The sequence below is a fragment of the Cnephaeus nilssonii genome (genome assembly GCF_951640355.1).
Source record: "Cnephaeus nilssonii genome assembly, chromosome: 2".
Classification (NCBI taxonomy): Eukaryota; Metazoa; Chordata; class Mammalia; order Chiroptera; family Vespertilionidae; genus Cnephaeus; species Cnephaeus nilssonii.
Window position 1 is genome coordinate 35,421,233 of NC_137073.1, and position 17,388 is coordinate 35,438,620.

Consider the following 17,388-nt stretch of genomic DNA (forward strand, 5'->3'; position numbering starts at 1 on the left):
TTAACCAATCAATTCGTTCATGGCATCTTGATACTGAAGCACACTCTTCCTTACAGTTCACTCAACAGTTCTTTGTAATGCAGAGATTATATAACTAGCCTACCAAAAGTAAAGGTTGGGTTCATTTTAGTTTTGTTTTGTTTTTTATCACGTCAGCACTTTTATCACGACGGCCCTAATGACTAGATTTAGGAGCAATGCACCCAGACACCTGCACTGACAATGAACACGCCAGGACATTATCCTTATGGTTTCCTCCAGATCACCCAAATGAGGGTGAGTGATGAGTCCCTTTACAGAAACCAGAAACTCTTTTCCTTGACCTCTTCCAGACTGTGCCAGGGGTCTCATAAATCCGTCCTCAGCGTAGCCAGTTACAGGCCAGAGTGATAAAGGCGTCAGAGGGCTGGCTCCTACCCAGCTCCGCCCTGTTTGAGCGGTCGGAGTGATAGCGAGAAATACCAGATCGAGCATCCGCAAAACGCACCCTCCCTACAAAGACAGAGGCCAGACTCGTGAGCTCTGCGTTCTCCCCGCTCAAAAGAGAGTCTGAATCCGGGTTTTTGTTTCCCTCCTTCCCTCTCCCTGGGCCTCGTACAGCGACTTTCAGCCAGAAGCCCACGCCCAGCTGGACGCCGCGTCCAACCGGGAGTTTTCTAGCGCCCAGACCCCGGCGCCCGGAACCCGCCCACTCCCGTCGGCCCCCGCGGGCCGCTCCCCGTCTCCATGGAAACGAAGACAGCCAATCAGCGCGGCGACTTCCGCTCCGTGCTGACACCAGTGCAGTCTCAGACATCGCTGGAGTGGGCTCGGGTGGGCCTGCTGTCGGCGGGCCGGGATGCTGAAGGCCAAGATCCTTTTCGTGGGGCCCTGCGAGGTGAGGCCGGGGCCGGGGGCAGCTTCGGGGGCGGCGAGCGGAGGCGGGGGGTGCGCCGGGAGCGGCCCCCCAAGAAGTGGGAACCCGGTCCCACCGCGCCCACCCTGGTGTGCGCCGCTGGCCTCGCCAGGAACTCTGCGTCTCCAGACACTGACCCTGTTTCACTGAGGCCTGAAGGCCCAAGCTAGCGAGTGGCGTTATGGAACCAGAACCTAGATCTCACTTTGCATTCGAGGTTGTCCCTCATGGATACGACTGTGGGACGAGAAAACTAGGAGGAGGAAAGATTGGACTATTACCTGGTCTTGGAACAATTAGCTATTAATATATGTATGGTGGTGATAGTGGGGATTAAATCTGTGTGTGTACTTCACACTATACACAAAAAATAAAATTCAGATGGACTAAAGCTAAACGTGTAAAAAAAAACACTGTGGGAGTAGTAAATGAATGGGAATTTGCATTTTATTGATGCTGTTGGCCCAGGGACACACTTGGAAAACACTGTAGTAGATGAATAGATACGTTTTAAATCTTCAGATAGGGAATGTCTTCTTAAGTACAACACAAAAATGAAGAAGCCTTAAAAGAAATGATAGAGAAGTTAAAGGTTAGGGAAAGTATTTGCAAAATAAATCCAAAGAAAGAATTAATAGGTAGTTCACAAGGAAAGTTTAAATATCAGTAAAGAAAAGAGAACTCAATAGAAAACTGAGCAAAAGCTCTGCACACAAGAAATACAACTAATAAGTGTGAGAAGATGCCCAACTTCACAGTCACAGGAACACAATTTAAAACAAAAAGATGACATTCATTTACCCGTCAGATTGGATGAGAAAAGTTTAGAAGATTGATAACACCCAGGGTTCGGATGCTTGCAGGGATATGAGTGCTCTAGGATTCTGTTGATGGAGCTATAAATTGATAACAGCTTTTTTGACGATAAAATTATTAAAATCTAAAATGTGCCTTTTAGAGCTGCATTTACATTTCTCAGAATCTACAGTAGCTGAATACTTATCCATGTTCCCCATGGGTCATGTTCAGTATTGAAAAGCTGGAAATATCCTAGGTGCCATCAGTAAGAGAATGTCTAAATAAACTAAGGCACATTCTTACTCTGGAAGTCTGCAGCAGTTAAACAAAACAAGGCAAGTCTGTGTGTCCTGGCATGGAGAACTCTCCAGGACATAAATTATTAAGTGAAATAGACAAGTAACAACGATATGCAGAGATTTATGAAAGCAAAACAAGCACAGATATATTTTTAATGGAAATTCTCAAATATATACAAGAGAGAAAGAACTATGAACTCCTAGTACCCATCACCCAGCTTCAACAACAGAATATATTTCTGCATATACATTTCTCTTTCCCTCACTACTCTTCAAACATCGATATGAGAGAGAAACATCAACTGATTGCCTCCCGAATGCACCCTGACCAGAGATCAAACCACAATCTCGGTTTGTGCCCTAACCAGGAATCAAACCTACCACCTTCTGGCGTTCAGAACAATGCTTCAACCAACTGAGCCACACTTGCCAGGGCTCATCTTTTTCTAATTTATTCAACAGCTCTGATACAAGGTAGACACGTAAAAACACCTTATGGGCCTAACAGGCAATTTCTTCATTTTCCCATAAGAACCCACCCCCATAAGAAATTGGTTTAGCCAACTATAAACTTTATATATAAACTTTAAGGGCATAGATGAAATATACAAATATACTTTTATGATGTTTTATGTATCAATGTAGCTATATACATATTTAAAGGTACATTAAGCTATATGTAATTTAGAAATACTGTTTTATTCCATTCTTGCATTTTTTTATTTTTTTTTATTTTTTTTATTTTTTTTTATTAAGGTATTATATGTGTACATATCTTGCCATTGCCCCCCCCCACCCCACTCCCATATATGCCCTCACCCCCCAGAGTTTTGCGTCCATTGGTTATGCTTATATGCATGCTTACAAGTCCTTTGATTGATCTCTTATCTCCCCATCTCTCCCTAACCTTCCCCCTGTAATTTGACAGTCTGTTTGATGCTTTACTGTCTCTGTATCTATCTTTTTGTTCAATTTTATAATGTTCTTTATTATCCATAAATGAGTGAGATCATGTGGTATTTTTCTTTCATTGACTGACTTATTTCACTTAACATAATGTTCTCCAATTCCATCCAGGTTGCTGCAAATGATGAGAATTCCTTCTTTTTTATGGCAGCATAGTATTCCATTGTGTAGATGTACCACAGTTTTCTGATCCAGTCATCTGCTGACGGGCACCTAGGCTGTTTCCAAATCTTAGCTATGGTGAATTGTGCTGCTATGAACATAGGGGTGCATATATCCTTTCTGATTGCTGTTTCTAGTTTCTTCGGATATATTCCCAGGAGTGGGATTACTGGGTCAAATGGGAGTTCCATTTTCAGTTTTTTGAGGAAACTCCATACTGTTCTCCATTCTTGCATTTCATGACAGTTTTCTTCAAGCCCCTTACCTGCTTCTTTGACACCCAAGTCGTCTTTATGACTAGAGCCACTTTTTGGACCACCTAACAAAGCACACCACCTAAGTAGTTTAGGACATAGCACTTTTTGAATCTGTATGAATCTGTTCCTGGAAATGTATTCCAGCTCGAAGAACTGTTCCTATAACATCATGCCATTTGCTTTATTCATTCATCCTGTAGATCAGTGGTTCCCAACATGGGGCACACGCCCCACAGGGAGGGCATTTTGATTTTTAAGGGGGGCAGTTTGAGAATTGAGTTATTAACAGTGAATTTTTTGCATTTCTTATGGTTCTAGGGGCCTCATATACAGTATATAAATATATATTGTGACATATTTATGCATTTCAGTTCTCTATTATATGTTTTGAAACTTTATTTGCTATTTTTTTCATATCCCTTCATAATATTTTTTTTAACAATTTCTTAGTGATTTCTTCCTCAGTACTTCAACTGTCCTTTCTTTTATTTTTTCTCTTTCATGGATGCCATGTTCTTTGGAAGCTTGTATAGACCAAGTTAATGGCCTTTTAGGCTTCCTCCATGTGAATAGGAGTTCACTTTTTGAATAATAAGAATTATATGTCGGGGGGGGGGGAGCGGGCATCAGGATTTTAGAGATGCTTAGGTGGGGCATGGCCAAAAAAGGTTGGGAACCACTGCTGTAGAAAAATATTCATGATATCCACTTATTGTGTTATTGTTAACTGATAATTTGTGAGGCCATATCCTCAGGGAAAATTACTAAAGCAATGTTAAGCTTCTCCCCTCCTTTTTATTTATTTTTCCCCCTGATTTTATCCAGTGACGTCTGCTAGCCTCCCAAACTGACATTGATTGAGACCATTCTAGTCAAGCAGCTGGTGTTCAAAATAAAGTAATTGAAGTGGAGAGCATAATTTGAGAGGTTTTTATAAGGACTCAAATATAAGAGATTCCCCTTCTTCTAAGGAATAGTTTGGGTAGAGAAAAAAATTGTTTTATATTCGGGAATATACAGTGTTTGTTAAATGAATGATGTAAATGTATAGAAAAGATCTGAAAAACATCATCGTTATGAAGGTATGGGATGGATAGACAAGACAGATGCTTTGGGAGGAGGGACTAGGAGGGCTGTTCGTACTTTTTTTTTTCTTTTTAAATAAGAATGTATTATCTAGAACTAGAAACAGTCGTACATGGGAGGGTGGCATCGCCAGCCAGGCCCAGCTCTGACTTGGAACTTCTCAGTGACCTGGAGGAACTCCCTTCCCCTTTCTTGGCCTTTGTGGCTCCATAATGAGCGCTGACAGACTGTGGTTTTTCTTGAAGATGTGGGGAGGAGCAAGTGAGGAAACGTTCACATTAATGATTTTGTTTCTGTGTTTAAATAAGTTCACTGAGAACCAGCTGGGGGAATCCATGTGGGTAAAGTCACCCAGTGGCAGACCAGTACTGGAATCCCCTGCTCCCTGGGCCCCAGAGCACTGTGCCCATCACGCACAGCAAGTTAGCAAGAGCCCTCTACCCTGGCGATCCCAGAGTGGCTGTGGCCTACACTCCATTTCACCTGGTTCCACGCCTGCTAATGGAGGGCTCCTTTATAGTTTGCTTTCCTGATCTTCAGAAAAGATTTTTTTTATTATCTTCATTTTCACAGAGTGGAAAAACCGTTTTGGCCAACTTCCTGACAGAATCTTCTGACATCACTGAATACAACCCAACTCAAGGAGTGAGGTGAGCCCTGAAGTGTCTGTGTTCCAGAGAGACCCTTTCCATCACCCACCCTCTACTTGGGGTGCTGGTGGCATTCCAAAAGTATGATATTCCCAAAGTAGAGATGCTGCTGCTCTTTCTGCTTCTAGGATCCTGGAGTTTGAGAATCCGCACGTTACCAGCAACAACAAAGGCACAGCGTGTGAATTTGAGCTATGGGATTGTGGCGGCGATCCAAAGTACGTCTCCTTTAAGAGGGTTTGCTTCATCAAATGATTCAAAAATCATCTGCCAGCCAGGCACCTTGGCCTAGCACACTTCCTAGCATGTATTAGGGGCTTGGTCAATTGTTTGGTGACATGCATTGCTCTTAAAACTTTAGTGATTGGGTTTTAATACAATGAGAAGTCATCTATCAATTATCAGTAGTAAGGAAGTCATCCATCAATTACCAATAGTAAGGAAGTCATCCATCAATTATCAATAGTAAGATATTATTTTTAAAATCCATTCTTAGGAACCAGAACTACCTAACATTCACTGTAATCCTTTGCTGCCTTGCAGGTTCGAGTCTTGCTGGCCAGCCCTGATGAAGGACTCTCATGGAGTGGTGATCATCTTCAATGCTGACATCCCAAGCCACCTGAAGGAAATCGAGATGTGGTATTCCTGTTTTGTTCAGCAGCAGTTCTTACAGGATACTCAGTGTCTGTTAATTGCACATCACAAACCAGGTTCTGGAAGTGATAAAGGAAACCTGTCTTTATGTAAGAAGACTGCAATTCTCCTTTTTGCTTTTGTCTTCGGTGTATTGGGCATTTGTATATTGCTCTGTGTGTTTGAAAGCAGCAGCTGTGTGCTGTTAGTGAGCACCTAGAGCGTCCTAGGCAAGGGTCGCCAACACTGGTGGTCCGTGAGGTCCGAAAGGTTGGCGACCGCTGTCCTAGGCATTTGTTTCTCTCACCATGTAAATCAGAATTACCAGATTGGAAGATCTGCCATACCAACCAGGCCAGGATATAGACACTTTAAAAGCAGGTAGAGCCCGGCTGGCATAGCTCAGTGGTTGAGCATCAGCCTATGAACCAGGAGGTCACGGTTCGATTCCCGGTCAGGGCACATGCCGGGGTTGTAGACTCGATCCCCAGTGTGGGGCGTGCAGGAGGCAGCCGATCAATGATTCTATCTCATCATTGATGTTTTTCAATCTCTCTTTCTCCCTCTCCCTTTCTCTCTGAAATCAATAAAAATACATTTTTTTAAATAAATAAAAGCAGGTAGATAACAAGAGGGGAAACACCTGGCTTTAGCCACTCACCTGTCACTTTTTCCTGGCTGGCCTTTTCTTAAGAAAAACTCCAATTTGCATGTGACACATACCATTACAGAAGTGACAGTGTGATCATAGAAAATGACTGACAATATTCAGCAGTGTCTTCCTTTCTGGTATAAGAACAAAGAGGACCTGCCAGTGGCTTGTAGAGTTGTCGTCCTATTGTCAGGTGGCAGTGTGGTGAAACCTTCTTGTGTTAAATTATGTCAAGCAAGACACTTTATTTTTGGACTTTAGAAAGTTAAACAAGTTGGCTTCTGTAAGACTCAGGTCATTTGGAACAAGAAATGGCCCTTAGCAAAAGTTCATGCCTAATTACCTTATTTTCTTTTTAAGCACCACCCTTGAACAAGCTGAAGCTGGTGCACTCGAATCTTGAGGATGACCCTGAAGAGATCCGGATGGAATTCATAAAGTATTTAAAAAGCATAATCAACTCAGTGTCTGAGAGCAGAGACCGGGAGGAGATGTCAATTATTACCTAACTAGCCTTCCTTTGGACTCTTCCACATCCCGAGTGAGGTCAACTTCTTTCCCCATGCAGATCTGAAATCTTACCTGGCCACTGATACTTTCTTCTCCCTGTGGCGCTATAAGAAATATTCCTCACCTGCCCGAAGGTACCAGTCACCCAAGGAGTTGAATCATTCCATCTATTCTCTGTCTTAACCTAACCCTGTATTCCCCCAGGAGCAATGCTTTGGTATTTACTATTCCAGTGTTTGTGGTGACTTTATAGAATATAATAAGAATCCACTGTATCTCCATCTCTTGCGGTTTAAAGGTTTTCAGGTTAGTTCAGTCTCTAATAAATATTTAATTTATTCAAGATATTACAATCCACTTCCTCTACGTTCTCCCTAATGTGGTATTAGAGTGTCTGGACAGTGTTTGTGCCCTTGTTGGGGTGGGGCAGCTGTTCTAAGGGCAGGTCCTTGGATTCCCTCCCTGATCTCTGTCAAGATGTGAGTGGGCACCGTACTGGCCATCTCCCGCCAAGTGCAAGACTTGGTAAGGCTTGTAGCATGGGACCCCTGGAACCAGTAGTCCCCAGGCTGAGTTGGCCTCATTCCCGCTGGGGCTGGCCGTGCACATTTCTGAGAGCCATCTGTGTCCTCCATCCATCTCAGCTTTCTTTGTATATGTATGGCAGGGTCACTTTATCTCTTGGCATTGCTGACCTGTCCAATTCATTCTCCACGCTCAGCTTACTGTAAATACAAGCTCAGAAAGAAAAATAAATTATTTTTATCTGATCTTTAATGATTATCCCAGAGCTCAATAGAAAAATTAACCCAACAGCTTTCATTGCTGTTAATGGCCAGAGTACAACCCTGGTATATCTTTGAATTGAGAAAAATGTGGGTTTTTTTATTTTATTATTTTTTAGAATGTTTTTATTGATTTTTAGAGAGGAAGGGAGAGAGAAAAACATCAATATAAGAGAGAAACATCATCCACCCAGCGTGGCTCAGTGGTTGAACATCAGCCTATGAACCAGGAGGTCACGGTTCCATTCCCGGTCAGGGCACATGCCCAGGTTGCAGGCTCAATCCCCAGTGTGGGGTGTGCAGGAGGCAGCTGATCAATGATTCTCTCTCATCATTGGTGTTTCTATCTCTCCCTCCCTTTCCCTTCCTCTCTGAAGCCAATAAAAAATTTTTTAAAAAAAGAGAGAAACATCAACATTAATCGGTTGCCTCTGGCACATACCCAACAGGTAATGGAACCCATAACCTGGGCACCTAACCGGGAATTGAACCAGTGGCCTTTTGGTGCACGGGATGACGCTCAACCAACTGAGCCATACTGCCTAAGGCTGTTTTTTACTTTTTTGTTGTTAATCCTCACCCTATTATATATTTTTTATTGATTTTTTTTTTTTTTTTTTTTTTTTTTTTTAGAGAGAGTGGAAGAGCGGGTAAGAGAGAGAGAGATAAAAACAATGTGAGAAAGACACATCGATTGGTTGCCTCCCGCACGTTCCCGATCCAGCCTGCAACCAAGGTATATGCCTTGACCAGAATGGAAACTGTGACCCTTCAGTTTCAGGGTGGACGCTCTAACCACTGAACAAACTGGCTAGGGCTGTTTTCTATTTTAATAGGGCACACATGCACAAGTTATAAAATGACATTCAATGAAGAAGTCTCCCTGTCTTCCCTGTCCCTCAGCTCTGTTCCCCCTCTCCGGAAGCCCCCACCCTTACCTTCCATATTCTGTCAGAGGCAGTCTGTGTGCTTACAAAAAACTGTGTTTTCTTAATGGACACGGGCAAATTATAATTTTTCTATAACTTTTTAAACTTTTTTATTGTGGGAATTTGCATAATTCACATAACCATTTATATTGGCATGTTATATTAGATATTTTAAATAACCACTTAGGTTGAAATATATTTTTATTGGTGGACATTTTTAATGGTATTTGGAATATACATATGTTTAAATGTGGAATTTTAGGGAGGTGGTTTCAACCATCAGTCCTTCAAGGAAAGGATAAAATAAGGTTACTGGCCTTAGCATGCTAGTTTTGATTTATGATTTCACAGAACTATTTTTTTATGATATATTTTTTATTGATTTCAGAGAGGAAAGGAGGAGAGAGAGAGAGAGAAACCAATAATGAGAGAGAATCATTGATCAGCTGCCTCCTTCATGCCCCACTACTGGGGATTGAGCTCACAAACCTGTCATGTATCCTGAATGGGAATCGAACCATGACCTCCTGGTTCATAGGTAGATGCTCAACCACTGAGCCACACTGGCCGGGCTTACAGAACTATAATGATTTTTGCCATGCATCTGTTAGCATATGGTTGAGATAAGGTTTCTTTCTTTGTATTACATATGTGAAAATGCATATGAAAACCACAGATGCATACATAGCCTAGTTATGTAGGAAATTCCGTTTAACATTACTCAAGTGAATGTGTGGAACAGTGAGATTATGTGTGGGGGATTAGTGAGAGCGTGGGTGAGGGAAATGGAGGTGAGTGGGTATGAGTGTGCAGGGGAGGGGAGTGTCAGGAGAAGTCAGGGAGGAGATGTTAGAGGGCCTCTCAGGAGTCCAGGTTTCATCTTACAGGCATTAAGATGCCATTGAGCCTGGCCAGTGTGGCTCAGTTGGTTGGACGTCGTCCTGTGCACCAGGAGGTTGCTGGTTATATCCCAGGTCAAGGGCACATGCCTGGTTCAGGCTCAATCCCTGGTAGGGGGTGTGCAGGAGGCATCTGATCAATGTGCTTTCACATTGATATTTCTCTCCCTCTCCCTTCCTCTCTAAAAATCAATAAACTATTCTTTCTTTTATAAGGATGCCATGGAAAGATTTTCACTACAGATCCATGTGGTCAGATCTGTTTTAGAAACGCCCCCCCTGATGGCAGCATGTGGGCTGGACTGAAAGGAGGACAAGTATAGAGGTGGCTGCTGTCACTCCTTGGTTTGTGGCAGCATCACTACAATCTTCAAGGCCAGAATCTTCTAATCTCTGCTCCCTCTTCACATTGCCTTCTCTGTGTATCTGACTCAAATCTATCTCCCTCTTTCACTCCCTTATAAGGACATTTGTAATTGCAGTTAGGGTCCACTCAGATAACCCAGGATAATTTCTGGATCTAAAGATCCTTAATCACATCTGTAAAGATGCTTTTTCCAAGAAAAGGAACATTTACAGGTTCCAGGGATTAGGACCAGATATCTTTTGGGGCCATTATTCAGCCTACCACAGATGCCATTCACTGAGGCATTGGTGGAAAAGGAGCAGCGGGTTAGGGGGAAGAACATGACAACAAGATGATCCAGTGAATTAGGGACAGGACTGGACCCTGTTCTTTCCACCATCTGGACAGAGTCCACAAGTGGATATGGCTGAGTGTCACCCTCTGAGACTAAACCTAGTAAAGCAACACAGCCACAGCAACAACAGCAAGGCAAATAACCATTTTTTTTTTAATTTTATTGAATTTTTACAGAGAGGAAGAGAGGGATAGAGAGTTAGAAACATCGATGAGAGAGAAACATCGATCGGCTGCCTCCTGCACGCCCCCTACTGGGGATGTGCCCGCAACCAAGGTACATGCCCTTGACCGGAATCAAACCTGGGACCTTTCAGTCCGCAGGCCGACGCTCTATCCACTGAGCCAAACCGGTTTCGGCCAAATTACCATTTTTTAAGGTGAAAGTGGTTTGCCAAGTATATTGCCGATAGAATGAGCATCATATTTCTTGGAACCAATCAAATGACCAAGTAGTATTCTGGAATTCTATCTGTAGTTAAGTCAAGCATGACTTATTCACTTACATTGCAACTTGAATGCTCATATCTCAAAATTGTTCAGGAAAGCTCCTAGAGACCGTTATACTTTCTGGGGAACACCAGAAGACGGTTATGTCAGTAGGGTATCTTACGACAGTAGGGTACGCTAAATTGTTATAACAAAGAGGAGAGCTTTGTAGTAACTGAGGACACATATACAAGTTAATACAAAAACAGTATTCCTGATACCTGTTGAGAAGGTAATTGCGTTTGTACCTTAAGAAAATTATTCTGGCCCTAGCCGGTTTGGCTCAGTGGATAGAGCATTGGCCTGTGGACTGAAGGGACCCAGGTTTGACTCCAGTCAAGGGCACGTGCCCAGGTTGCAGGCTCAGTCCCCAGTTGCGGGGGGTGGGGGGGCGCATGCAGGAGGCAGCCTATCAATGAGTCTCTCTCATCATTGATGTTTCTATCTCTCCCTCTCTGAAATAAAAATAAATAAGTAATTAAAAAATAAAATATTCAGCAGAATAATTTAAAAAGTATTAAAAAAGAAAATTACTCTGCACTGTGGCTCTCCTAAATCTTGACTTCAGCCTCCCTTACTTGATTAATGAGAATTACATATTCTGGCCTTGGCTGATGCTTTCTCAACAAATGTACTCTCTCCTTGAGCAAGAAATGAATGATTTCACATTTTAAACACCAAAACCAAAGAAATGAAATAAATGAAGAGGGAGGAAATTCTGCTTTTGAATGTTAAGAATAGATAACATATTTTTGATATGACTTCGTAACTGCTTTATCATTTAAATTTTCTACATTTATGATACCGGCCATTCTCCCTACCTAAGTTAAAAGCCAATGGAAAGTGTGTGTCTTCCAAGTATTCCCACTTCAAAGGGGAAGTTTTTAATGCTTTGATGTGCGCACACCTCATCTATCTTTCTGCTCTCCACAGTTCATTCCTATCTAGGCTTTTTGATAGCCTTTAAAAGTATGCCCCCTCTCCTGTTCATGGCCACAGTGTTGGAGTCCTCAGAACATGCAGAATCCCCTCAGGCCTCAAGCAGCATGATCACCTTTGACTTGGCTCGGGAAAGCCACAAGGAAGCAGCCTGATGGCCAGTCTGACAAAGCCAGTGCTGGGCCCCCATCCTGAGTGGCTGCCACCAGCCACCAGACTTCCAGAGGCTCTAGTCTCCTTTAAGCTCCTCTCACCACCCTCTTCCTCTGTCCTAACCCCACCCCATGGACAAGGCAGGCTGCAGCAAGCAGAAGCAATTGGGTTCTTTAGTAGCAAAACACCAAAAAGGAAGTTGAGAGAGCCCTGCTCTTTACTATTCAAGCCACATGTGAGCCTTCCTAACACCCTGTAAACATGTGCCTTGCACCAAGGGAAAATAAACGACAAGCAGCCAGCAAAAAAAAAAAAAGTAGGAGAAGGAGAAGAATGTCTCCCTTCTCTAAAGCTTCAGTATGATTCAACAATTACTGCTCTTTGTATCGTAATTATAGATCTTAGACATTTCAAATATTGTGTTAAAAATCATCTATTTTACATTTATAGTCTTACTGGAGTTTTGTAATAAGTACTTTATACAATAACTATCATTTTTAATCTTTTGTGTGACTTTACAAGGCCTAGAAAACACCTAGGTGTGAGTTAACCTTATCATGTAATAAAATATTTTGTTCAGAGGAATGAAGTTCTAATTTTATCAGAGTATGAGGAACTTGGTCTCTACTTATAGAAACCTATTTTGAATACTTTTAGAGAATACTTTGCAAATCTAACTACATTTGGAATTTATCACCCTCTTTTGGGTGGAACTGTTAAAAGCAGATATTTGTGCCCCGGATTTTTTTTAAAATAATGACAATAGCTTTAAAGCATCAATCACATGAGATGAAGAACCATCTAGAGCAGTGATTTTCTTTTCTTTTTTATTGTTTAAAGTATTACATATAGTAGTACATATATCTCCTTTTTTTTCCCCATTGACCTCCCCCCCAGGCTCTCCTACCCCTGTCGCATGCCCTCATCCCACCCCACCCCCAGTGTCTTGTGTCCATTGGTTGTGCTTATATGCATACATACAAGTCCTTTGGTTGATCTCTTCCCCCCCCCCCCCCCCCGCCCCAACACTCTCCAGCCTTCTCGCTGTAATTTGACAGTCTGTTTGGTGCTTTACTTCCTCTGTATCTATCTTTTTGTTCATCAGGTTATAATGTTCTTTATTTTCCATAAATGAGTGAGATCATGTGGTATTTTTCTTTCATTGCCTGGCTTATTTCACTTAACATAATGCTTTCCAGGTCCATCCATGCTGTAGAGCAGCAATTTTCAACCTTTTTCATCTCATGAGAACATAAATTAATTACTAAAATTATGCGGCACACCAAAATATACTTTTTGCTAATCTGACAAAAAAAAGTAGTTATAGTTTTAATTCATTCACAGTGGATGGCTATTGATGTATTGGCTGTTGTATTCTTTTTTTACAATCTAAGGAAAAGAGGTCAATGCCTCTGACTGGTCAGGTAATGCATGTTTTAAAAATTCTTGCAGCACACCATTTGGAAAATCGCTGACCTAAAGGATGGTTCTTATGTATAAGAAGACTAACAGGAGACAGTAGGCCATCCAAGGATTGTGAACTTGATTATTTTAGCCAATGAAGAGCCTTAAGCAGAGCAGTGACAATTACTTTGGTGGCAGTGAGGAGAACAAACTTAAGGAAACAAGACTGAGAGCAGGTTGATCAGGAAATGCAGTGTCTGAAATACAGCATGGGGTGTTGGCATGAAGAGAAAGGCACGGATTCCGTAAATGTTAGGGAGGTAAAACTTGTTTGGGTGGACAAGACGAAAGGGTTTTATCCCCTTTGCTCAGCAAACCTGGCTTATCGCAGGTGCATTTTCCTGTTACTACCTTAGCAAAAGGTTCTAGTAATATCCTGGTAAAGAGGTTACCCCTCGTGATTAACACAGACCTGCGCGTTATACTGATGGTGCTAATGAAAGAATTTCACCTGTATGGTAGCAGTGACTCTGTACTGCCGCTCAGGACAGAATGCGGGCCTGGTGCAAAGCCATAGTCAGACGTGTCAGTTATCTGAACATACTCAGGCCTAAGTGAGCACAATGGATTTAGTTTGGATATTGTGAAAACCACAAGGATTTCTTTTCTAAAGGGAAATAGAAATAAAATTGTGGTATTTTAAAAGAGAATTCCGCGATATATTTCAACGGTCAGCTATAAGTCTATGTGATGGTATTACATTGTAGTGACAGTTAATCAGTGACTACATTTCCCACAGTCCTTAAGGCAACGTCGCCTGCATTACCCAGAGGGCTGTGCGATGTTCGTGCGAACCGTGAGCGTCCGTGGAAACAAAAAAGGTAAACAGAAGGGGTTGTGCTCTTTAACGTTGCTTTACAACCAAATTTCCCATTCTCCTTCCCTACTTCATCCCTCTTCTCTGTCTTCGCCCCTCTGTTCAAGGGCTTCAGAAACCCAAAAACCCGGGGATTTGTCTCTGTGGCAATTCCAAGTTACTTTTTTTTTTTGCCGCACGACCGGAAGTGTACTGTGTCCGGAGTCTCCTGGGAAATGTAGTCCGGAGCTCCCGCCCAGCCGAGTGTTTCCGCCTCCTCTGGCCCCAGCACCAAGGGCTGGGTGACCCAGGCGCCTTGGTGCGGGGATTGAGAGGGCGTGCTTTCTGCGCACGGTCACCTGCTGGCCCAGGACACAGAAAGGTCGTAGAGCCTCGAGCCCGTGGCTAACGGCCCTCCGCAGGGGACTCCGAGGATAGCAGTTGGGCGGGGTCGGGCCCGCGCCCCGGAGGTCCGAGCCGCTACCGGTACCGCTGCCTCCGCGGTCAGAGCAGACCGCAGCCCACCCGCCCTGCGGGTGGTGAGGATTTTCCTGCGTTTGGGGCAGGCTCCTCTGGCGTTCCCTGGGCCTCCGAGCACCTGGGCAGGTGGACGGCCTCCTGGGAAGGCGGAGTGTCGTTCCGTGCGCCGGCCCCGCTCGGATGGGTCGTGGCGAGAGTTCCAGGGACTGTGCTCGGCCGGCGTAGATCCTACAGTGGATGACAGTGATGAGGGGGTCCTGTGAGTCACAGGGGAGCCTTGAGTAGAGAACATCCAGCCCCATCCACTTCGGTTACAGGGCGGCACCAGGCCCAGAGGGAACGGAGGCATTGCCCAGATGGAGAGTCAGGCCCTGGCCGTCCGCTCACGCCTGTATTTCCAGCACAAAGCACAGGGCGGATCACAGAACAGGTGCTCAAGCATTTGTCTTTTCGTTCTAAGAACAAACAGCGGAAATACTTCAAGTTTCAAGACAAAAATAATTTAAGGAGAAGTGGACCTGTAGACTGAGAGACTTATCAACCAAATGCAATGTGTAGACCTTATTTGGATCATGATTCTAACAACCATAAAATTGTGAATTTTTTAAAAATCACAAAAATGTGAACATTGATAATATTAAGGATTTGTTTTAAATATTCTGTTGGGATAATGCTATTGGGGTTGCGCTTTAAAAAGGAAAATAGTTTTAGGAACACATACTGTAGACTATATGGGTGAAATGATGTCTGAGATTTGCTTGAAAAATACCCAGTGGAGGGAGGAGGGAGCAGATGTAAGGAAATTAGCCAGGTGTCAATAATTATTGGGAGTGGAAATAGGTACGGGGAGATCACTAAACTATTCTCTCTACTATCATACATTTTTTTAAAAAAAAGTTCAAGTGTACCCCTGGCCGGTTTGACTCAGTGGATAGAGCATCAGTCTTCTGACTAAAGGGTCCCAGGTTCTATTCTGGTCAAGGGCACTACCTCCCTTGCAGGCTTGATCCCTGGCCCTTGGTCAGGGCACGCACAGGAGACAACCAATAGATGTTTCTCTCTCTGTGTCTCTCCCTCTCCCTTCCACTCTTTCTAAAGAAATCAATGGAAAAATATCCTCAGGTGAGAATTAACCAAAAAAATCTTTTTTTCAAGTGCAATTTTCTTAACTCCTAGAACTACATACTGAGTTATCTATCAGAAAAAAGATATACTGTGTATACTGTGTGGGATTTGCTTTAAAGTACTACACACACATAGGAAGTGTGATGGGACGTGGAAGAAACAAGAATGGCAGAAAATAAGGGACCTTGAGCTATGGAAGCTGTGTGATGGATATGTGAGAGTTCATTGTATTATTGTATTCTCTTTAATGGGACTGAAATTTTCTATAATCGGGTTTTTAATTTTTTAATGGATTTTATGGTTTTCAGAAAGTGCCTAAATATAAAGAAGCTCATGAGAAGTTTACCTGAAACTTAATCTTTCCCTGCACAAGTGAGCCTTGTTGGGGACTTCTCCAGTTAAGAATGATCAAGCATTAAGGGGGAGAGGGAGTTGTGTCCTTGGTCACCCAGACCCCTCAAAAATAGGACAGAATTCTGACGATGAAGGTAGAGGCAGAGGACCACTTGAGGGGGGTAGGGAAGAGACCTTGCTACAAGGAATCTTCCAGCACGAGCTGGCCTGTCCTTAGAACTTCAGATAGTTCTAAGACCAGGAGGTTTGGGATCCCTTGAGGTTCTGCCATGTCCCCAGAAACTCTGCTGCCGGTGGCTGAGGCCTGAGATGCACTCGAAGGAACTGAACCTGAAGCTGCTGGTGCTGGAGAAGTTCCTGGCCATTCTGCCCTGGGAGCTGCAGTGCTGGGACTGGGACAAGCACCTGGGCATTGGAGAGGAGATGGAGCGCATACTGGAGAGAGAGAACTTAATGAACCAGTCCAGCAGTTAGGAGAAGAGAGAACGGATGTATGAGAATAGGGAGGGGTCTGTCCTCCTCCAAAGAAAGACCAAATCTATGTTGACCCAACACTGTCTTTCTCTTCATCTTAGCTCTTGCCTTTTTACCTGTGGGACATAAATTAGGTCTTGGATGACTTCCTAGAGGTTTTTGGGTGGTGTTTGTTTTTTTTCCTGTGACATTCTCATTCTTACCTGGATATGCTTCATTTAAAGTATTATTTAAACACTCAATTTTTAAATCATTCTCTACAGAAACTAAAATACACGTTCTTCCACAATACAGAATCAAATCCGGGTTTCACATTGCCGGCTGCACTGTCCGTTCCTGGGCTTCTTACCCACCCTCTTCTTGAAACTGAAAAGTAAGGGCTTTGGCTCTGTACCCCTCTGCTTACCTTCTTACTGAAAGACTAACCGTGGGACCGAGGTGGGTGATCTTTCCACATTATGTTCTTAGCAAACTTGTTATCTCTGGAGACACAAACCCAGAGTTTGAACAAACTCCCCGTCTCAGCAGACATCTTGGCCTTGTCCTCATAAAGGACCTGAGCTAGAACCACCCAGCTCAGCTGCTCCCCATTTCCCACCCTCAGAGACAGGATATTCATGTGAGGTACGGTCAATTAGCATTTTTCTTTTATTAGTGTAGACTATTTTTTGCAATGAACACATGTTGCTTATTCAACTTTAAGTTGCTAAGTTTTAGAGTAATTTGTTACTCAGCAAAGAAAACTAATACAAGTGTACTAACAAAGGATTTGGGTACTGTTTCCAGGTTTCAGAAGCCAACTGGGAGAGGTAGGTTGGATTTTTAAAAATTGGAATTTCTGGGCTGTTCTGATAACTGTTGAGAACAACTAGACAGAATATTTGAAACTA

General features: G+C 43.1%; 1 protein-coding gene across 1 annotated transcript; it reads left to right on the plus strand.

Annotated features, from left to right (window-relative positions):
• The first annotated feature begins 737 nt into the window (after nt 1-737).
• On the plus strand, nt 738-8,757 carry IFT22 (intraflagellar transport 22). The gene is made up of 5 exons (XM_079780527.1): nt 738-877; nt 5,037-5,113; nt 5,242-5,331; nt 5,657-5,859; nt 6,762-8,757. The coding sequence occupies exons 1-5, from the start codon at nt 839-841 to the stop codon at nt 6,908-6,910; spliced, it is 558 nt and encodes a 185-aa protein (XP_079636653.1). The 5' UTR covers nt 738-838; the 3' UTR covers nt 6,911-8,757.
• The last annotated feature ends 8,631 nt before the right edge of the window (nt 8,758-17,388 follow it).